The 23,795-nt window shown below is 44.6% G+C and overlaps 1 protein-coding gene across 2 annotated transcripts in view; it reads right to left on the bottom strand.

The window, feature by feature from the left end:
- EIF2AK4 (eukaryotic translation initiation factor 2 alpha kinase 4) overlaps nucleotides 1-23,795 on the bottom strand; it is a 546,008-nt gene that overhangs the window by 134,186 nt on the left and 388,027 nt on the right. For both annotated transcript variants that reach the window (XM_029600187.1, XM_029600189.1), the window contains exons 28-32: nucleotides 17,512-17,682; nucleotides 16,840-16,974; nucleotides 16,643-16,750; nucleotides 15,792-15,920; nucleotides 15,065-15,151 (exon numbers count right to left, since the gene is read on the bottom strand). In XM_029600187.1, the coding sequence (XP_029456047.1) occupies nucleotides 15,065-15,151; nucleotides 15,792-15,920; nucleotides 16,643-16,750; nucleotides 16,840-16,974; nucleotides 17,512-17,682 (630 nt within the window). The remainder of the gene's footprint in view (nucleotides 1-15,064; nucleotides 15,152-15,791; nucleotides 15,921-16,642; nucleotides 16,751-16,839; nucleotides 16,975-17,511; nucleotides 17,683-23,795) is intronic.

Here is a 23,795-nt window from a genome sequence, read left to right as displayed (position 1 = left end):
TTTGCACAGTGGGAGCAAATAAATATTGAATAGTGTTGCCGAGAAAGCTGAACCTTGACGGACACCTGTATCAATATGGAAAGTATCAGGTATGTGATTGCTCAATCTGACTTGGTATGACCTATTAGATAGGAAGGAAGAGAACCATCTGAGAACACTACCTTCGATCCCAATGTTGCTCAGCTAATGGTACAACAGGGTATGGTCCACGGTGTCAAAGGTTGCTGTTAAATCGATTAGCACCAGAAAATAGGATTCATCAGAATCGAACTCTCATAAAACAGAGTCCGTTAAGGAAGGAGTAGAGACTTATTGAATGATGTTTCCGAAATCCAAACTGATTAGGGAAAAATATCTTGGTCTTCCAAATGATTCACATGTTGGGATAACAGCTTTTTCCAGTACTTTTGAGAGAAAAGACAAATTGGATATGGGCCGATAGTTGTCCCAGTCATTGATTCTACTAGTTTTATTTTTTAAGAACATAAGAAAATGCCATACTGGGTCAGACCAAGGGTCCATCAAGCCCAGCATCCTGTTTCCAATAGTGGCCAATCCAGGCCATAAGAACCTGGCAACTACCCAAAAACTAAGTCTATTCCATGTAACCATTGCTAATGGCAGTGGCTATTCTCTAAGTGAACTTAATAGCAGGTAATGGACTTCTCCTCCAAGAACTTATCCAATCCTTTTTTAAACATAGCTATACTAACTGCACTAACCACATTCTCTGGCAACAAATTCCAGAGTTTAATTGTGCGTTGAGTAAAAAAGAACTCTCTCAGATTAGTTTTAAATGTGCCCCATGCTAACTTCATGGAGTGCCCCCTAGTCTTTCTACTATCCAAAAGAGTAAATAACCGATTCACATCTACCCGTTCTAGACCTCTCATGATTTTAAACACCTCTATCATATCCCCCCTCAGTCGTCTCTTCTCCAAGCTGAAAAGTCCTAACCTCTTTAGTCTTTCCTCATAGGGGAGTTGTTCCATTCCCCTTATCATTTTGGTAGCCCTTCTCTGTACCTTCTCCATCGCAATTATATCTTTTTTGAGATGCGGCGACCAGAATTGTACACAGTATTCAAGGTGCGGTCTCACCATGGAGCGATACAGAGGCATTATGACATTTTCCATTTTATTCACCATTCCTTTTCTAATAATTCCCAACATTCTGTTTGCTTTTTTGACTGCCGCAGCACACTGCACCGACGATTTCAATGTGTTACCCACTATGACACCTAGATCTCTTTCTTGGGTTGTAGCACCTAATATGGAACCCAACATTGTGTAATTATAGCATGGGTTATTTTTCCCTATATGCATCACCTTGCACTTATCCACATTAAATTTCATCTGCCATTTGGATGCCCAATTTTCCAGTCTCACAAGGTCTTCCTGCAATTTATCACAATCTGCTTGTGATTTAACTACTCTGAACAATTTTGTGTCATCTGCAAATTTGATTATCTCACTCGTCGTATTTCTTTCCAGATCATTTATAAATATATTGAACAAAGATATAGATCTTCCTTCGTTGCTCTCCTCTACTACTACCAACGAAGTATCTTTGGAACTTCCTCCTATATTCACTCCATTTCCAAGTCCCTCCCCGAGAATGGGCATTGAGTCCACATCTTTGGTAGGACTCAACCCCTCTGAATCTGGATTGAGTGAAAACTTAGGCGGTTCTGGAGTCAAAGGTGCTCCGGGGCTTAAAGAAGTCTGAAATTGTTCCTGAAATAATGGTAGCTGCTCCTGCTCCATATCTAGTTCGGAATCACCCGGAGTATCTGCATTTAATGTTCTGAGAAAGTTTTCAATTAGCGGTTGGGAGGAAGCTAGATTGGGAACAGTCGGGGTCTCTGGACGCAATCTTCCCTTCCTCTTAGTATGAGGCATACTTTAATAAGGCTATATCCTTCTCAGACATCACCTTAATTTAATAATATAGAGACCTTCAGTGAGGGACAGAGAGTGTTAGAACTTTTGAAGGGGAAATTAAATATTACAACTTACTTAATATTCATTACTTCTTCTTCATTTACTTTCACTCTCCGATTTCAGTCTTTAAAGTAACCCGGAAAAGTGGCTTCGACCGCGCGCCGGCGACTGCGCGCCGAGGGGGGGTCCGGTTTTAGCACTACCGGCCCCTCCCCTTGATGACGTCAGGCACAGGAACCAGGAAGTAGCTGACAAACCTCCACGGAGAGAAAAGTAAGCAGAAATCAGCAGGAATCTTTCAGCTGCGAAGGGCAAAGCTCTTTCAGCCCTTCACACTCTGTTCACACTCTCCGTCCCGAATACTTGCCGAGGGGGGGGTCCGGTTTAGCACTACCGGCCCCTCCCCTTGATGACATCAGGCACAGGAACCAGGAAGTAGCTGACAAACCTCCACGGAGAGAAAAGTAAGCAGAAATCAGCAGGAATCTTTCAGCTGCGAAGGGCAAAGCTCTTTCAGCCCTACATACTCTGTTCACACTCTCCATCCCCCCTCTACATCAACACCTAAAGGCGCTAAAGGAGGGGTAGGGCTTGGTAACTACTCACAACCTGGTGAAAGTGTCATTAAGAAAAGAAATCCTCAATTTAAGGAAAATTGTGGTGTCACACTTGAAAATATATGGGAAGTTTTAATGGATTTAAAAACATCTATGAAAAATCTAGAAGTGAAAATGTCTGAAGTACAAACACAAGGGAAAATTGTAGAAGAAAAAGTTAAGAAAAATGCTGAGAAATGTGAGATTTTAGAGAAACAATTAGTTCAGATTCAGGAAGTACAACTAGGGCTGATAAAAGGAGAAATCTCTAACTCTAGAAGGTTAGAGGTACTTGAAAATAATTCTCGTTATAAAAATCTGAGAATATTGAATTTCCCCTCAGTTAAACTAATATCTCCTTTGGAACAATTTAAGAGATTTTTGATTGAAAATTTATTAATTACCTCTGAGAATATGCCCTCTTTAGAAAAATCTTTTATATTGTTTCAAAAAAACAAGAAAACTGTGATGTGTTAAATCAGACCCATCCTTTAGTAAATCTTACAGACTTTATTGAAGAATCAATGGAAAATCAAATTGAGTCAAGAGGTACCTTATGTGTGAAGTTTCAAAAGATAGAAGATAGGGATAATGTGTTAAAATTATTCCTAAGAAACCGGGAAAAGCTATATCTTAATGGGAAAATTTGGATGTACCCAGACATTACAAAAAATACACAGATAAGGAGGAAAAACTTTCTTCAGATGGGTCCAGATGTTAAGCAACTGGGAGCCCAGATGACAGTTTATTTCCCCTGTAAATGCATCGTTAAACATCTAAATGAGCGATACGTATTTTTAGAACCATTGGAACTCAAAAAATTTATAGACTCAAGAGTTAAAAAATGAACTTTCACCAGGTTGGTCATTGGTTTATATATTTGTAATTGCATTTAAACGCACCTATTCCTTAAGTAATTTTGCTTACTTATGCTCCAGATTAATTGAATTGGGGCCTTCCTTTTCCTTATAACTGGCAATGTATAAAGAATTTTCCTTTAAATTGTTTGTCTTGCGTACTGATCAATTTGATCAATTATATACATAAATTGCCTTGTAATTGACATGTTTATTTGCTGTCAAAATCTTTTTAAACTGCATAAATAAAAATTTAAAAAAAAAATATATATATATATATATTGAACAGTAAGGGTCCCAATACAGATCCCTGAGGCACTCCACTGTCCACTCCCTTCCACAGAGAAAATTGCCCATTTAATCCTACTCTCTGTTTCCTGTCTTTTAGCCAGTTTGCAATCCACGAAAGGACATCGCCACCTATCCCATGACTTTTTACTTTTCCTAGAAGCCTCTCATGAGGAACTTTGTCAAACGCCTTCTGAAAATCCAAGTATACTATATCTACCGGTTCACCTTTATCCACATGTTTATTAACTCCTTCAAAAAAGTGAAGCAGATTTGTGAGGCATTATCACAGCTTGTTTTAATCTTGTTGGTACAATTCCTTCTGAGAGAGAGATTAATTAAGGTTGTGATTGTCAGAGTGATGACACAGCGTACTTGTTTCAAGGAACTGGCTGGAATTGGATCACGTGGGTGAAAGCACAGTTGCTTATCTGTAACAGGTGTTCTCCTAGGACAGCAGGATGTTAGGCCTCATAATGTGGGTGATATCATCCAATGGAGCCCGGCACAGAAAACGTTTGTCAAAGTTTCTAGAAGCTTTGACCAGCACACCGAGCATGCTCAGCATACCACTATCCACACATCCACGCAAGGTCCCCCTTCACTCTCGTAACAGAAAAAATATGAGCGAAAAAATAAAATAAACTGGAAGGAGAACCCAACTCTGTGGGAAGGTGGGCGGGATTCCTGAGGACTAACATCCTACTGCCCTAGGAGAACACCTGTTACAGGTAAGCAACTGCGTTTTCTCCGAGATTAAGCAGGATGGTAGCCCTCACATGTGGGTGAATACCAAGCTCCAGGCTGTCCCCATTAGCAGGTGAGACCAACAGTTACCAAAGTGCCAATGGGCACAACAACAAATGTGGTGCTGTAGGTCGGCAGGGAACAGTCTAGCTCCCACCAGAGGCATAAAGCAGGAATAGTTGGGCTCATGTCTGGAACAGATTGCGCAGGACGGAGTGACCAAAGGTACTGTCCTGACGCCCATCCTTGTCCAAGCAGTAGTGAGCCACAAACAAGTGAACTCCATGTTGTGGCCTGGCAAATTTCGACGATGGGGACTGCTCAGAGATGAGCCACAGACATTGCCATAGCCCGCACAGAGTGAGCTTTAACTCTACCGTCCAGCGGAAGGCCTGCTTGCGCATAGCAGAAGGCAATGCAACCCTCCAGGCAGTTGGCTAAAGTCTGTTCAGCCACCACCACTCCCAGTCTGTTGGTATCTAAGGATACAAAGAGCTGAGTGGACTGCCTGTGACTGGCTGTGTGATCTAAACAGAAAGCCCAGGCCCTCTTGCAGTCCAAAGTATGAACAGCCCATTCCCCTGGGTGGGAATGAGGCCTAGAAAAGAAGGTGGGTAAAATGGTGGACTGACTGAGGTGGAAATCAGTCACAACCTTACGCAGGAACTTAGGGTATGTACGCAAAACCACACGATCATGAAAGAACCTCATGTATGGCGGGTACATAACCAAGGCCTGAAGCTCATTGTCTATACGAGCTAAAGTAATCGTCACCAGGAATATAACTTTCCAGGTGAGGAACTTTGGGTCGCAGGAACATAGCGGCTCAAAGGGAGGATGCATGAGCCATGCCAGGACAATGTTGAGTCATAGGATGCAACAGGAGGCTGACGAGGGGGCTTTAGCTGGAGCAGGCCCCTCATAAAGCAACCTACTAAAGGCTGAACTGATATGGGCATGGTCAGCGACACCTCAATGGGACGCACTTACAGTGCTAAGATGACCCCTGACTGAGCTGGTTTGAAGCCCAGACTCAGAAAGGTGCCACAATTAGTCCAACAGCAGGGGAATGGGGCAAGTGAATGGATCCAAGTCATGCCCCACACACCAGACGGAGAATCTTTTGAACTTCAAACTGTAGGACTTCCTGGTGGAAGGTTTCCTAGAAGCCCCAGCACCTGGGAGATACTGTCCGAGAGAGCCAAGGGCTGAAGGACTAAGTGCTCAACATCCAAGCCATTAGGGCCAATGCCCAGAGGTTCAGATGGCGTAGGGTGCCCTGGATCTGCGTGATCAGATCGGGCGCGGTCCCCAGCCGGTTGGGAGCCCTGACCAACAGGCCCTGCAGAAAAGGGAACCAGACCTGTCGGGGCCAAAAGGGCACCCTGAGGATCATTGTCCCTCTGTCCTGTTGAAGCTAAAGCAGGGTCTTCAAGAGGAGCGGGAGAGGAGGGTACGCATGCAGCAGACCTCTCCCCCAGTGGAGGGAGAAGGCATCGCAGATGAGATATCCTTCCCCCCCCCCCCCCCCAGATGACAGGGAGCAGAACCTGCTCACCTTGTGATCATGAGAGGAGGTTAGGAGGTCCACATCTGGTGTACCCCACCGACGAAACAGTTTAGCCGCTACTTCTGGGCTGAGGGACCATTCGTGCAGCTGGAAGGAGTGACTCAGCCGGTCCGCCAGCACGTTTAGATTCCCATGCAGGTGTCGCGTGCGACATCCTTAGCAACAGGGCCCATGTCCACACCTGCAGCGCCTCGTGACAAAGGAGGAACAAGCCTGTGCCCCCCTGTTTGTTGATATACCACACTGCAACTTAATTGTCCGTCCGGATCAGGACTGCTTTCTGCGACAACCGGTCTCTGAATGCCCAACAGGGCGTAACGGATCGCCCAAAACTCCAGAAAGTTTATTTGACAGCAGGTTTCGTGAGCAGTCCAGGGACCCTTCGTGTGGAGACTGTCCACATGGGCATCCCAGCCTTGAGGAGAGGCATTGGTAGTGAGGATTACTTGAGGAGGAACAGTTTGGAAGGGAACTCCCCACTCCAAATTGGAGAGGTGTTCTCACCAGGAAACAGACACCCGCAGAGGTTCCGTGACTGCAACGCAAGTCTCGAGGTCCTGAGAGGCCAGTCACCACTGTGACTACAAGGTCCACTGAGCCCTCTGCATGCACAAACAGGCAAGAGGGGTAACATGGATGTAAGCCATGTGGCTCAGCAAACGGAGCAGAAGGCAGGCAGTCACCTGCCAGCTGCTGCAGATGGAGGCTGCCAACGAGGCGATGGCAAGAGCCCAATCACGGGGCAAAAATACCTTTTTGTCTGCACCGTGTCTAGTCTGACGCCTATGAAGTCCAGCTGAGGAGACGGGCAAAGATGAGATTTTGGGTAGTTGATCACAAAACCCAAGGCTTGTAGAACCCGCACTGTCAGGGCTAAAACACTCAGCACCCTTGAGTAGGAATTGCTCTTGATTAACCTGCTGTCTAGGGATGGGAAGTCATGCACCACACGATGCCTGAGAAACACAGCCACCACTGCCAAGCACTTGGTGAAGATGCGAGGGGCTGAGGCCATTCCAAAAGGCAGCACCTTGTACTAATAGTGAACCTTCCCCACCACGAAACAGAGGTATTTTCTGTGGCTGGGGAAAATGGCTATGGGGCAGAAGCGTCCTTGAGATCAAGGGAGCAGAGCCAGTCTCCTCTTTTGAGGAGGGGGATCAGCGTACCCAGAGAGACCATTTTGAACTTTTCTCTTGAGAGAAACTTGTTCAATGCCCTGAGGTCAAGGATGGGAGCATAAGCCGCCATTCCTTTTTGGAATTAGGAAATACCTCGAATAGAACTCTCGGCCCTGCTGGGGGGTGAGGGACCGGCTCTACCTCACCTGCTGTGAGAAGGGCAGAGAGTTCCATTTGAAGTATGACCTGCTGGGCGGACAAACCCCATGATGGATATGAGGGAGAGGTGCCCGGGAGCTGTCGGAAGTTGAGGTGGTACCCCTGACGGATTATGGTAAGGACCCATCAGTCCGAAGTGACATCCTCCCAGCGATAGGCGAAGCCAATGAGCCTGCCTCCCACTGGGGGATCCGGCGTCAGGGGTATGCTCAACTGACTCGTGCTCCCTTGCAGCCAGTCAAATGCCCATAGCTGGGGCAATGGCTGGGGCCTGGGCTCATGCTGCTGGCGGGGGTAGCCCCTGGAGCTAGTGCATGGCGTGCGAGCTTGGGAGGCCGGAGGATAATACTTCCTCTGCCTAAAGAAGGGCTTCTGGGATCCTGGCCTGGATGATTTCCTGGCCGAGGAAAGGGCGTTGGAAGCACTAGCGGAAAGCTGTTGAAGGGTATCATGGTGGTCCTTCAATTTGGCTACCACATCCCAGTCCGTATCCCCAAAGAGTTTGTCACCTGTGCAGGGAAGGTCAGTCAGTTTCTCCTGCACCTCTAGCCGGGGATCAGAAGCCCTGAGCCAGGCCAACCTATGGGCACCGATGCCCACGGTGGCTACACGAGCTGCAGTTTCAAAGACATCATAGGTGGATCGCACCTCATGTTTGCCAGCTTCGAAGTCTTGCAGGTGTTCATACTGGAGGGCTGCCATGCTCCAGGAGTCCAAGAGTATGATTACCTACTTTTACAGGGAGTTCAAATCTTTATCTGAATGCTTTAAACACACAGAGAGTTCAACGAAAAATCATTCAGGTCAATCCAGTAAAGTGTGGCCACGTTTACCCCGCTCCTAACCCACTTTCTACTCACTTTCCAGCCGCGTTAGCCCTTCCTGCGATCCACAATCCCCTTTAACCTACTCTTACCGCGTCCTTAAATCCCCGGGTAACCCCTTCTGCACGCGACATGTATATTACATGTAAACGATCGAATTAGCTATTCCCTACCATCCAGTAACGCACGCCCCGACTATCGCTTTTTTACCCTGCCGTTTTGCCGCGCGTTTAACCTGCTAACTTACCACCTACCCTTACCCCTGCGTTAGAGGCAGGGGTAAGGGTAGGCGGCAAACTTTCCCCCAGCCCCCGCTCACCTGGCCTGGCCGCGTCCATGGGTACTTGTCTCCGGGGCAGCCCCAGTCCTCTCCCCTCCTCCTGAAGCAATAAAAGCGAAAAAAATCGAAAAAGAGAAAAAAAAAGTTGCAAGAGAGAGGGGGAAGAGAGGATGGGCAATCCTACGCTCAGGATTGCCAGTCCTGCCTCCCCTCCTCCCGAAGCAAGGCACGAAAAGCAGCCTTGCTCCGGGAGGAGGGGAGAGAGGACTGGCAGTGTAAAGCGACGAAGCGACTTACTTTTTTTGCAGCCCCCCTCCGGAGACGGACATCGGCGAGGACAACCGCAGCTCCCCTGCCTCCAGCTGCCCACGAAGATGGACGCCTGCACGGGCGAAAGCGGCCCCTGTTCGTGCAATTGGGCCGCTCAAGGTGTGACGTCACGTCTTGAGCGGCCCAATTGCACGCACAGGGGCCGCTTTCGCCCGTGCAGGCATCCATCTTCGCTGGGAGGCAGGGGAGCCGCGATCCGTCTCCGCCGATGTCCGTCTCCGGAGAAGGGGCTGCAAAAAAAGTAAGTCGCTTTGTCGCTTTACACTGCCAGTCCTCTCTCCCCTCCTCCCGAAGCAAGGCTGCTTTTCGTGCCTTGCTTCGGGAGGAGGGGAGAGAGGACTGGCAATCCCGAGCGTAGGATTGCCCGACCTCTCTCCCCTCTCTCTCGCTACTTTTTTTTTTTTTTGCTTTTTTCTGCTTTCGTTGCTTGCTTCGGGAGGAGGGGAGAGAGGGCTGACAATCCCGAGCGTCCGAGAACCGTCCACTTCCTGGTACCTGTCATTTTAAATGTCATTTGAAATGACATTTGAAATGACATTTGAAATGACAGATACCAGCGTGTCCATGAAGCGTTAGGCCCGCGCACCCAGGTTACTGTATAGGCGCTGTATAGCGCTCTATACAGTAAAATGGGTTGCGCGGGCCTAACGCTTCATGGACGCTTCTTAGACGCGGCTTGCATTTGCAAGCTATTTACATACAGGATCGAGCGGTAGGTGAGCTGGACTGTGCGTGCGGCAACCGCGGGTGCACCGGGCACTAACGCAGCTCTTCCTACCACTCGTTACTGGATTGACCTGATTATCTTTGTACTCCACGCTCACAGAGAGTTCAGAGAAGGTCTTTCTTGAATAATTAACAACTACTTTTTATCTTTAAAATAAATAATCTTTATTAGTAGTAAGCAAGAAAGTGAGAGTAAATACAATAGGTTTCTTGGGAGCAGCGTACTAGTTTTAATTGTGACATATTACCTAGCCTGCTCAGTTATTACAGGATACATCATTGTCTTATATACATGTCTACTAAAACTAATGATATCACAATGCCTTTATCTTGGTATACTCCTTCTTTCCCCACTCAGTAGCCAGGCCTTGAAGCGTCAGCAAGTTTCTTACACAAGTTTCTATGCAACCTGCTTCTGCCTGTCATCCAAGGACTGTTTTTCTTGTTCATAATGACAAATCACATTCTTTTACTTGTGCAAAGCTGTTTCATTAATTTCAATATTTCACTGTTTAAATCCAGAATATTATCATCCCCCTCTTGAAGAATTAATACTTCTAATTCTTCATACCAAATGGCCTGTACCTGGCATTACCTGTCCTAGCGATGGGCCTGTACCTGGCATTACCTGTCCTAGCGGTGGGCTTGAATACTGTGTACAATTCTGGTCGCCGCATCTCAAAAAAGATATAATTGCGATGGAGAAGGTACAGAGAAGGGCTACCAAAATGATAAGGGGAATGGAACAACTCCCCTATGAGGAAAGACTAAAGAGATTAGGACTTTTCAGCTTGGAGAAGAGACGACTGAGGGGGATATGATAGAGGTGTTTAAAATCATGAGAGGTCTAGAACGGGTAGATGTGAATCGGTTATTTACTCTTTCGGATAGTAGAAAGACTAGGGGGCACTCCATGAAGTTAGCATGGGGCACATTTAAAACTAATCGGAGAAAGTTCTTTTTTACTCAACGCACAATTAAACTCTGGAATTTGTTGCCAGAGAATGTGGTTCGTGCAGTTAGTATAGCTGTGTTTAAAAAAGGATTGGATAAGTTCTTGGAGGAGAAGTCCATTACCTGCTATTAAGTTCACTTAGAGAATAGCCACTGCCATTAGCAATGGTTACATGGAATAGACTTAGTTTTTGGGTACTTGCCAGGTTCTTATGGCCTGGATTGGCCACTGTTGGAAACAGGATGCTGGGCTTGATGGACCCTTGGTCTGACCCAGTATGGCATTTTCTTATGTTCTTAAAAATCAAAATAGTGGAAACTGAAAGAATGAGATTGTGTTTCCTTATGGGAGTAAACATAGCATTGTTTTAAATTTGCATTACCCTCTTTTAGGCTGTTAAACATGGCTTTCATATTCTCATATTGCTAGTACATTGCTCACAAACATCACACATTCTTTGCTTACTCAGTCTCATCTTCACATTTACTCTGCATTCCTATGCTGCCCAGGCCTTCTTGTTCCAGGTATTTAACACATGAGGTAGTTTTTTCTTTTAAAGCAGCAATTAACAAATAGCCTATATTTTCATTTTTTCCTCTTAATGATTGGGGACAATCATCACACTCAGGGCCATGCCACTGACTTAGGTTGTCCAACATAACCATCCTAGTGATTGGATCTTACCCGTCCTTGTTAAACATGACATCCTGAGGAGGTCTCTTTCCAGGAAAGCTGCTGTATTAAAGTAAGCATAGAGGTTCTGTGTCATACTTATTTGGACAGTCCACCCTCCTGCTAAGAAAGACCCTCTCTTGAAACATTATCTTTTTAGCCCACGCTCTTCCCATAGTTAGGTCTTTCAACATTGTACTCTGCCACCTGTATACTCTGCCACCTGTATACCCCTACCGGTACTATTCAACCTTACCACCACTTATTTGCAGTTATCGTATCATTTATCCATGTTATTTGACGAATTTTGTCATCTATTTTTATATAACTTTATATTTAATATTTATTGATTTACGTTCTTTTGTTTAATAACCTGTTGATTGTTTAATGTTCTCTGTTCAATACCCTGTTTATTGTTTAATGTAACGCCTCACCAGCGACAGTTGAGTTATATGGAAACCGACTTGATTTGATATGTATATCGAGAATGTCGGTATATAAAAAAATCTAAATAAATAAATAAATAAATACTTGACCTCTAGTATTGACTGTATTCATGGTGATAAAAGATGTTGTTTTAGGCCCATAAAACAATAAACAGGTAGGCAAACACATTCATACTGCTTCCACATTCACAAGCAAAGGATCAGAGCAAACCACAAGTAGTCACTGCCAATTACCTCTAGAAATGTGAGCCAATTTAACAGTTATTCCCGCCAAATAGACCAAATTCAATGGAAATACAACCTTGTCCTTTTTAAAATAGCACATACTTCGCTTTGGGATAACAACAATCATCTGTACATATGGTTGTGATAATTCATCAATAGATCTGTTAAAACATATTCTCAGACTCAAACTATAACTAAAAAAATGGCTTGTAAGCACTGTATTTGTGTAAGAACACCTAAAATTGCTAATAGGGAGGTGTTAAGATTTAGGAAATCTAATGACTTGCAGTTCTCTCTTTAACCTGTAACCGGGAGTAAGTAAATAAACATTTGGAACTACAGACAAATTCAGATAATGTGTGTGTATGGAAAAACATTTTCATTGAAACAAGTGACAGCTCACTCTATGGGAAAGTGTTCAGCATGCTATGTGTTCAAATGCAAATTAATGTACTTCATAGGATTACTAAACCATCAGTGTGAGCCTTTGTACAGGAAAGTGAAGAAATTCAAGAAAATAAAAACAAGAAATAAGGAAAAAGGAAAAAGAATGATATATTCCCCTCTGGAACCTTAAATGTGATCAGACTAGCTTTAAAATGCTGCAAAACTCTTGGAACGTAGGGAACTAATAAAACTGCATTAACTCAAACTGTATCATCAACTTGAAAATCCAAACAATGGCATCTGCAAAAAGGCATATTGACTAGGTATATATGACAATCAATTATCACGTCAGATAAAAGTACATTGATTCATACAATCAAGAAAAACTGCATCTGGGTAAGGCATAACAAAACAATTACAAAGAGAAAATCAGGCAAATGGGGTAAATATGTCAGTTCAGATAATGACGGGTGCAGGATGAATTCTGTGGCAAAAGCATGACTTCAGTGGCAAAGACAAAGGATGAAAAGGATGGAATGAAAATCAATGGCATATTCAGTTCTTTCAGTAGGGTGTATTATTCTCTTTCTTTCGTCGAGGCATAAGTGATATGTGTGTGTTTATGGATTCAAATACCTAATATAACAGAACAACACAAATTCAAATTAATCAATTAAAAGACAATAGCAGAAAGCGTCTCCTGCTGCTGCTGAGGTACGGTCTCAGCAAGATCCTGGACTCGCTTCCATAGGTTCCAGTTGTACTGAATCATGTACAACTGGTAGGTAGCAATTTGGGCAATAAGCATAGCGCCCTGCAGCCAAAGGCCTCGAGCTCCCTATGCTCTCGCCCCGGAGGGGCAGAAGCATGAGTAAGGTAGCACCTGGCTTTTTTGAGGGCGGACCACCAACTGGTGGGGGAGGTGCAACTTCTCAAATCCCACAGCTTGCTGCACCAAATAGGTGGCATCCGCCTTCTTATTGACAGAGGAGAGAGAGATTGGGTGTGGTTGGTAGACTTGGAAGAACCGAAAAGTTTCTCCATCTTATCAAGATGTGCACGACGGCCTTTGGGGGCTTATCTGATCACACAAGCGACACCCGCAGATGTCATATGCAAGGACCCCAGGCAGACAATACAAACCTCATGCGGATCCATGATGGACATGGTCCATGGTCACCGGGGGCACCAACGCCGCGCTTAAGCAGGTCCTGCATCTTCTGATGATGCCATCGGTGGGCAGGAGGTGGGCATGGCCAGCCTTCGTGGCACCGATGTCTCCCGTTAGAATCAGGGAAGCATCTGCCACATCTTCAGTGCCACCGCCAGCAGCCAGGCCAGTGGAGGCCAGGCAAGGAGAAAGCCACGCTGTCATGTCAGAGCCCGTGGTGTTGCCACCAGCCTTAAGCATGCTCTGCACCTTCTGATGTTGTTGTCTGTGGGTAGGCGGTGGGCATGGCCAGCCCTTGCAGTGCCAATGTCTCCCTGTTAAGAGCTGGGGGGAGAATCTGCTGCGTCTTCGGTGCCACCACCGGCAGCCAGGCCAGTTGAGAAGGCCAGGCGGAGGAGTCACCCACGCTGTCGTGTCAGCTGGGTTCCTCCTCACTTGTCCATCACATTGGTAGGTGGTGCTGAAGAATACCTTTGTAGCACAGGCATGGGTCCCCAAGACGACATAGGTGTCAATTGTGTGCTGTTGGTTGGAGACTAGATACACCATCAGTACACGGAGTACTTTCCTTGGCAGCAGAGCTCTGTTTCCCAGGGTGGATGGCTGTTTGTTTCTTGGCGCTGAGGATACAGATGGTTCCTTGGTCTATGCCAAGGTGCTCCATGCTGAGGGAATTGCCTTGTTCTACATGCTCTGCACAGATGTAACTGAAGGAGCCCTTGATGGCACTAGGCATAGAGCATCTGGGAAGAATAAGCTGTCCAGCATCATGGAGGTCTTATGCACTGCCAAAGAGTTTCTCATCGAGGTTCTGCCCCAACAGAAGTCTACACTGACGTGCTGACTTCTTGGATGCTGAAGGAGATGGCCCTGGAGACTTACCCTTGTGCTGCTTAAGTGCTCTTCTCAACTTTCTTCTGGCACTTTAGGTTTCTTTGCCAAACTTAGATCTGAACTATGATAGATCCAGAAACCAGCTCCAATAGGAGGGAAACCTTTCCTGTCAATTTGTGGGAAGAAATACTTCTTATACAGTTTGAAGAGACCTCACACAAAGGTGGAGTGGCTGTCTGAAGCACCTGCAAAGATATCCTCCTACAACTAAGGCGACTTGGGACATCATGGTCTGGGCTCAGGCAGTAGTAGCACACAGTTTGGTGTCCGTGATGGACATCTGGCACCCACACCCATAAGCCTTGAATCTACTTATTGCAGGTTTCTTCTTCGATTTCTCCATCTTTTGAATTTCATATGGTAGTTTGAATGAAAAAAGACTGAGGGACTCACAAGGTGGTGACTGCATGCATAACTCCCACGCATGCTCAGAAAGACCTCTGAGCTCAAGAGAGATGGGTCTGTGTCTGTGCCGTTGTAATACGTCACTCACTGGTTATGGCTGATTTAATCCTGTTAAGTCAATGAATTAACTGTTGCTGGGCACTGGTATAGAGATCTGGTGGTGTAGGACACTAGTTGCTGGTGGGGAGTTGTTTTTGCAGGGTAAGGGGGATAATAAGGGGAAATATTGCTGCTGGGTGTTGTGTGGCGGGGTACAGGGAGGTGTCACAGCAAGGTGCGGAGTGATGGCATAAAGAGGTGCTGCAGGAGGCACTAGGTGATGGTATAATGAAGTGTTATTGCAGAGTGATGGTGCAATCAGAGACAGCATAGTCTGTAGAAGATCTGGAGGAAGGAACTTGTGTTTACCTTTACATGGCTGCCTTCTTTGTCCGAGACGAGAGCAACGTACATAATTCCGGAGTTTCGGCAGTATTCCTGCAGTTCTTCTTGAGACTGAAAGATGACAAAGTTTGGTTTTACTAGAACACCTAAGCCCAACAACAGATGCTCTAAAATAAGTAGTGCTCAGACCAGGAATGAAAGGCAGACACAACCAACCTCTGGAAGAAAGGGACATGGATAAAGATGAAAGGGGAAAGACTCAATACTAACGTAATGGAATATTTCTTTACAGAAAGGATGGTGGATGTATCAAACAGCCTCTGAGTTGAGGTGGTAGAGGCAAGTATCTGAAATAAAGAAAGCATGGGACAAGCAAAGGGAATGGTAAGAATTGTAGAGCTGATCAGTTGTTGTGGCTGCGCAGTCTAGACTGCATGTTTTCTTTCCATGCCATTTTTTTCATGACCAGCAGGGTAAAAGACATTAGCGATAGTATTTGGGTGTTGGTTTAAGTAAATAAACTTGTTAGCTTATCTACCTAAAATGGTAGAGGACCAAGGAGGGAAGATAAAACAACTAACCTGGATAAACAGTGATACCCTCAGCTGATCAAACTTGTTCAGCTGTTAGTCAGTGCAAGGAGGACATGAACAAGACAGACTGCGTGAGGCAATTAGTTTTCATCTCCTATTATTTTGTATATTAGTTTGAGATCAGTGATGCATAATCCTAGCAGTAATTTGGCAGTTACCTGAGACCAGTCATACATAAGCTCAGCTGTGATTCCTGCAGTCCAAAGTTTCTGAATAATGCTGATGGCTCGGTCCATAGATATCTGTCCAACACTTACAACCAGCAGGTCAGTGTAGCCAACACTCGCCTGCAAGCAAAAACAGTATCAGGTAAATACAATTCTATGAAGTCCATACGGTTTGGAAGGCTTGAATTCAATTTCTGAGTCAGATCTTCCAATCTCTAAGCCAGCCAGAGCTGGGGAAGCTACAGAGGCAGCACACACAACCCTGGGGGAAAGGAGCTCAAATCATCATGCTATGGGGCAACACCTGGTGGCTGGATTTAGGTCCCATGAATGCCCTGGGGCAATGCTTCTGGCTGAGGACTGCTGCTGCGATAATGGAGCTAGGTGAGTTGGAAGGGGATATAAAATAGGGATAAAAATCCCCAAGTAGTTCTGAATGAAGGCTTGGTTTAGAGTGAGTTGAAAGCCAAAAGAGGAGGAGGAAACTGCCTGGCAAAAAAAAAGAAAGAAAGAAGAAAAAAGGAGGGTTTTAATATATATTGGGGAATCTCATAGCTGAGATACTCCTTGCTCAAAGCATGGCTTCTATAGGTTCCCACAGGCGTGAAGTATCTGGTGTTTCTTTCCCATACAATCTAGTACATATAATCCATGCTTCTCTCCCACACTTTATTAATTGCAACCAGTGTTCCCCTACACATTCCAGAAGGAGTAACTGCAACTCTTGTTCTTATACACAAAAAGTTTTATGTGTTTTTGGTAATAATAAAAAAAATATGGCTAGGATGTACATTAGGGAGTCTGAACAAATTTCTAATCAAACTCACTGAGTTGAATCTTACCTGTTCCCCCATGGCAGAGAGGGCTACAGATATTTTATCAATAGCTATACTAACTCCAACAGCAGAGGGAACAGGCCCTACAGTCTGAGGCACTCTAAATTGTGGAATCTGAAAAAGAAAATAAGACACATGTTGGAAAGCCATACAAATATGCAATAGTGGGGAGCTTGAGCTAGGCTGTAAAGTGCTGCACATACCAGGTGATCATATCTGCCGCCAGCTGCAAGTATCTCTGGCACAATCTTTTGCCGACGTCTGATAAATGCTACAAACTGAAAGATAATACCATTGTGCTGCCGCACCTTATAGACCAACCCCAGATTTACCACCACCTACAAAACAAAATACATTTGTGATTATGTGCCTCTTAAATAAGGACTAAAATATTGATTACAGAGAAGCTATATGAAATAAAACAAATACCTTGTACACCCTGTAAAACAGCTGTGCTTATGTTTACATACCCCTGGCAGATTTTGTAAGATGTTTGGCATTTTAAGAAAACACGGGTGATCAAACAAAACACATTTGTTAATTTAAATGTGCTTCAAATTAAACTATTTTATGCATCACAGAATAACTGGCCGATGTTGGAAGCTGCCTCTTTAATAGCCTTTTTCCACATCTTTATAGTTTTACTAAAAAGCAGAATATAGTATTCTACCCAAAAACTTTATCCGAGTGTTAATATCATTTCATGACTCAAAGTTTGGCAGATTAAATATACAGAGGAGACTCTACTTATTGCATACAAGTCTCATTTTTATGCCTCTGCACTCTAAAAATACTTAACATTTATCTATACAGAATTTTGTTTTCAGAAAGAACTACATAGAGTATAGCAAGATTCTTGTATAAGTTTTACAGACCTGCAGTTTCACACCTAATCTCTTTAAAAGGTTCAGAACTTCCTCCAACTCCTTCATGCCATTTTTAATCAGCTGGGTGACACCGATTTTCTGCCTGGTAAGCGAAATTAATATGGGACTCAGATCCTGAATATCTCCCTTCTGCTCGATGAGTCGACAGAGACAAGCCAGCTGAGAATTTAATAGAAACAAACTAGTATCTCATTAAGGCAAAAAACATCAGATTACAGAGTCAATAATGTACTAGGGATGGGGTGGGAGTTAAAATGTGCTTGGGAGCTAGTCAGGCAAATGTTAGATTGTATCCGAAGAGCCTGGGACAGTCAGTTTGGGTGCTATACTATACCTAGGAGAGACATTATAATGTAACCGGAGGGTCTGGGCCAGTCAGACTGAGGAGGAGAATGGGAACATATCCACACCTGAAACATTCTTTAACAGTGAAGATTCTGAACAACTAAAACAAATATCTGTGATAATGGAGGATGTAATAAATCAGATTGGCAAGCAAAAGAGAAACAAATCACTAGGACCCAGTATGGCGTTTCTTATATTCTTATGTTATTGTGCTTCTCTTCCAGCAATTTCATTAAAAGAAAAAATAGTTCTGATCTGCTGCTGCAGCCACCACCATTTTATCATCTCCTGGGCTTTGATTTATTGCTGCTGCTGCCTCCTCCTTCTCTAGCCCCTATTTGCCTCTGCATTCCCTGCTGTATCCTTCTCCATCCCTGATCTGTTGCTACTATTACCTCCTCCTTGTCTCACCAAGCTCCAATCTGCTGATACAGCCATCTACTCCTTCCCTCTCCAGCTTCCTTTGGCGACCTCAACAAATAATTTTGCATTATGTCAGCAGATGTTAGTAATTTCACATTTGTTTCTTGATTTAAAGTATCTGGCCAGTCAGGTCGAATATTTTAGCATAACAGAGGATGGAGGACTTTCAGACAAGGTGTTAAACAGTAACCAGCTGATAAGGCCCATCAAAAATGATGGGCTGAGAGAGCCTCTGTAGCTGCACTGATGTATCTGTTTGCTGGCCTGCGCAGACTGCTTTCCTCTACCATGGTGTTGTCCATGTAGTGGTCTCCATGGGTCACTCCCTGCCTCACCATCCTGGTGTAATAGCAGGAGATAATATGCTTGTAGTTTCAGATGAAGGGCCCTGGGCTCCCTGTCAGTCATGTTGCTCACTGGGCCCAGCACCATGCCACAGGCCCACCCTTCAGTTTCCCCAGGGCAGCTAAATGCTGGAGCACTAAAGTACATTCTGCCCAAGAAAAACAAACATGACTTGAACAAATGCAACTGCTAATTATATATAGTGGAAAATGGGAGTGTCTTGGGCAGATGAGTTGTATGTTGTAATAAATGATGAGGGACAGAGGTGATATTGGAAAATTGGTTCTTACCTGCTAATTTTCATTCCTGTAGTATCACAGATCAGCCCAGACTCTTGGGTTTTGCCTCCCTGCCAGCAGATGGTGACAGAGAAAATTTCACTGACACTGTACATAAGCCAAGATGCCACCTACAGACCCTCAGTGTTGACCTGTACCCAAGCCAAGATGACAGCAACAACCATAAATTTCTAAGCAAACTCGCTCCCCTCCAACAAGCCGGAAGAAGGTGAATTTGCCCAAAAAATACAATGGAAAATTATTTTCCCAAATTTATCATAAGCGATCAGCACTGAACCTCCAACAACTCCGCACTATATACAAAACAACAGTAGGAGGGGGCAGACCCCCCCCAGTAAATGGGCAGGCGTCTGGACTGATCTGTGGTACTACAGGAATGAAACTTAGCAAGTAAGAACCAATTTTCCTTTTCCTATATGTACCCAGATCAGTCCACACTTCTGGGATGTACCTAAGCTCCCCTTAACTCAGATGGGATGTGGAGAGTTACACTCATAGAACACTCTCACTAAAGCACATGGAAGCCGGATCCCCCACAACCAAGTGATAATGCCCAACAAAAGTGTGTAACGACTTCCCAGTAGCTGCCCAGCAAATTTCATGCTGAGACACCTGTTGAAAATCAGCCCAGGAAGTTGCGCCCCTAAACCCCCCAGTAGCAGGCACCCTTTAGAAACGTAAGTCAACTTGGTCACTTCCTTCAGCCATTGCACAATTATAGCCTTAGATGACTTATTTCCCTTCTTTGGACCACTCCTTAGTACAAAGAGGAGATACAATCTACAAAGAGCTGATGCGATCTATGGAAATCATAAGTAACCTTTAGATACCTCAATAATGTATGCCTCCAATCTAAGAGGCAAAGCTCCCCCACGTGAGGCATAGAGGAATCCAAATCCATAAAATCTGGAAGCTCTACTGTCTAACTAAGATGCAACGCCAAGACTACCTCAGACAGAAAAAAAAAGGCACCATGCATAAAGATACCCCTGAATCAGACATCTGCAGGAAGGGATCTCAACACGGCAGTGTCTGGAGCTCCGAAGTTCTCCTGGCTGAACAAATAGCCACCAAGAAAACCTCTTTAACAGTCAAGTCCTTAACTGTAAATCTCTTTATTGGTTCATTGGACTGAGCTCTCTTTAGTAGTTCAAACTGAGCATCACAAAATCCTCTAAGGACTAGATTCAGATTCCAAGATGGACAAATGCTCCCCGAAGAAACGGTATAACATCTAGATGTGTGGACAGGGGATACCCTTGCCCTGGAGACAACCCAATGTTGCTACCTTGACTCTCAGAGAGTTAAATGCCAGTCCCTTAACCAGAACCATTCTGTAGAAAAGCCAAAATATGCAACACCATAACATGAATACACTGAGGCTGCACTCCATCAAAAGCAGACCAGGACTCGATCCTCCAAATTCGCATATACATCAAGGATGTAGAAGGTCGCCTAGCCTGCAATAAGGTAGAAATAACCGCTTCAGAATATCCCCTCAATCTCAGTCATTTCCTCTCAGAAGCGAAGCCGTGCGACAGAAGTTAGCCACCTGATCCAAACGTATTGAGCCCTGATGGAAAAACAGTAGACTGATATCTGAACCTCAGGAGCCCATCTATGGCCATGTTGATCAGATCTAGAAAGCATGTTCAATGTGGCAACTCTGGAACTACCAGGATGTTTCTCTATCCACCATAATCCCTTTTTCCACCAGAGGCCACGGGAGGGAAGACAAAGAAGAATCCCTCAAGTCCACAGGAGCACAAAAGCTCCAATTCCTTTGTACCATGTTCTGTTCAGCAGCTGTAAAACCATAACACCTTGGTGTTCTCTTTGGTCAGGATACCCCCATTTTCCATGAATGAGACCCACTGCTCACATTTTCCAGCGTCCAACTATCTCCAACTGATAAAATCCACCTGAATGTTGCTCACTCCGGTGATGTGAGATGCTGCCAGCCACTCCAAGTGCTGCTCTGTCCAGACAATCAACTCCTGGGCCTCTTGAGCCACTGCCTGATTCTAGGTTCTACTTTGATTGTTCATGTAGTCCACCATAGTCGCATTGTCTGATAGGATTTGTATTGGATGGCTGCGTAACCTTGGCAGACAGACAAGCAACATGAAATGCACTGCTCTTATCTCTAACAGACTGATAGGCCATGAGGCCTACTGTTTTGACCACTGGCCCTGTGCCGACTGATCTTGCCATACAGCCCTCTTTCTGGAGAGGCTTGTATCAGTGGTGATTATTATCCAATTCGGAATCTCAATTCCACATGACTCTTGAGATTGGTGCAAGTAAGTCACCATAAAAGACTGCCCCTGGCTTCCCCCTCTAATGGAAGAGGAAGATGAAACTCTTCTAATAACGGATTCCAGCAGGAGACAAGAGCCCCCTGCAGAGGCTGTATGTGTGAATGCCCAATGCATTCATTCCAAGGTCAATGACATAGAACCCAGGATCTGTAAACAGTCCCAGACCTTGGGCACCGAAAACTTTAGCAGGAGCCTAATCTGACTCTGCAATTTCAGCATTCTCTCTCCCTGAGAAAAACCCTCTCTGCCAGTATGTCGAACTGAGCTCTCAGATACTCCAGAGTTTGTAAGAGGACTAAATGTGTTGTTGCTAGTTTCACCACCCATTCTAGAGACGTCAAGAACATTGGTACCTTTTGTACTGATTGTCGACAGAGGTCACTTGGTTTTGCATGAATAAGCCTGTCATCCAGATTCAGATACACCAACACATCCTCCTTTTGCAATGTGGCTGCCCCCTCTATCATCACCTTTGTGAAGGTACGTGGAGCCATCACCAGCCGAAAGGCAGGGCTTGAAACCAAAAATGTTCCCTTAGGACCATGAACCTCAGGAATCTCTGTGTTCCAGCCTAATGGCTATGTGCAGATACGTCTCTATCAAGGTAAGAGATGCCAAGAAGTTTCCCTTGCATACCGCCGCTATGAGGGACCACATAGTTGGACCTCAGAGTTTCCATGTAGAAAAGGGGAACTTTGAGAGCATTTACCTTCTTTAAATCCATAAGCACATAAGAATATGCCATACTGGGTCAGACCAAGGGTCCATCAAGCCCAGCATCCTGTTTCCAACAGTGGCCAATCCAGGCCATAAGAACCTGGCAAGTACCCAAAAACTAAGTCTATTCCATGTTACCATTGCTAGTAATAGCAGTGGCTATTTTCTAAGTCAACTTAATTAATAGCAGGTAATGGACTTCTCCTCCAAGAACTTATCCAATCCTTTTTTAAACACAGCTATACTAACTGCACTAACCACATCCTCTGGCAACAAATTCCAGAGTTTAATTGTGCGTTGAGTAAAAAAGAACTTTCTTCAATTAGTTTTAAATGTGCCACATGCTAACTTCATGGAGTGCCCCCTAGTCTTTCTATTATCCGAAAGAGTAAATAACCGATTCACATCTACCTGTTCTAGACCTCTCATGATTTTAAACACCTCTATCATATCCCCCCTCAGTCGTCTCTTCTCCAAGCTGAAAAGTCCTAACCTCTTTAGTCTTTCCTCATATGGGAGTTGTTCCATTCCCCTTATCATTTTGGTAGCCCTTCTCTGTACCTTCTCCATTGCAATTATATCTTTTTTGAGATGTGGCGATCAGAATTGTACACAGTATTCTAGGTGCGGTCTCACCATGGAGCGATACAGAGGCATTATGACATTTTCCGTTTTATTCACCATTTCCTTTCTAATAATTCCCAACATTCTGTTTGCTTTTTTGACTGCCGCAGCACACTGAACCGACGATTTCAATGTGTTATCCACTATGACGCCTAGATCTCTTTCTTGGGTTGTAGCACCTAATATGGAACCTAACATTGTGTAACTATAGCATGAGTTATTTTTCCCTATATCACCTTGCACTTATCCACATTAAATTTCATCTGCCATTTAGATGCCCAATTTTCCAGCCTCACAGGGTCTTCCTGCAATTTATCACATCTGCTTGTGATTTAACAACTCTGAACAATTTTGTATCATCTGCAAATTTGATTATCTCACTCATCATATTTCTTTCCAGATCATTTATAAATATATTGAAAAGTAAGGGTCCCAATACAGATCCCTGAGGCACTCCACTGTCCACTCCCTTCCACTGAGAAAATTGTCCATTTAATCCTACTCTCTGTTTCCTGTCTTTTAGCCAGTTTGCAATCCATGAAAGGACTTTTTACTTTTCCTAGAAGCCTCTCATGAGGAACTTTGTCAAACGCCTTCTGAAAATTGAAGTATACTACATCTACCGGTTCACCTTTATCCACATGTTTATTAACTCCTTCAAAAAAGTGAAGCAGATTTGTGAGGCAAGACTTGCCCTGGGTAAAGCCATGCTGACTTTGTTCCATTAAACCATGTCTTTCTATATGTTCTGTGATTTTGATGTTTAGAACACTTTCCACTATTTTTCCTGGCACTGAAGTCAGGCTAACCGGTCTGTAGTTTCCTGGATCCAATATCTCTTGAATTGGATGCAGGTGGAAAAGAAACAGGATGCTTAACTTAAAATTGACCTCTGGCCACACTAAGGGACCGATGCAATAATTTTCGAGGAAAGCGGGCGCTGACTTTTCTTAACGCACGCATGGTGCCCGCAAAGGGGGCGCCATGCAAAATGTAAATTAGGGGGTCGCGCTAGGAAGGAGGCACTAGGGTCGCTTGCTCGACCTTAGTGCCTCTTTGCTAATGCGACCCAGCCGTGGCTGCCGGTAATGAAGACCGACACTGGTAAACTCTGCATCGGTTTTCATAACCGGCAGACTGCCAGTAATGAAAATGGCCGCCGATAAACTCGGTGTCCGTTTTCATTATTTATTTATTT

The sequence above is a fragment of the Rhinatrema bivittatum genome, chromosome 4 (genome assembly GCF_901001135.1).
Source record: "Rhinatrema bivittatum chromosome 4, aRhiBiv1.1, whole genome shotgun sequence".
Taxonomy (NCBI): Eukaryota; Metazoa; Chordata; class Amphibia; order Gymnophiona; family Rhinatrematidae; genus Rhinatrema; species Rhinatrema bivittatum.
The sequence above is the reverse complement of the archived record's forward strand: the minus strand, read 5'-3'. Positions and strand labels throughout refer to the sequence as shown.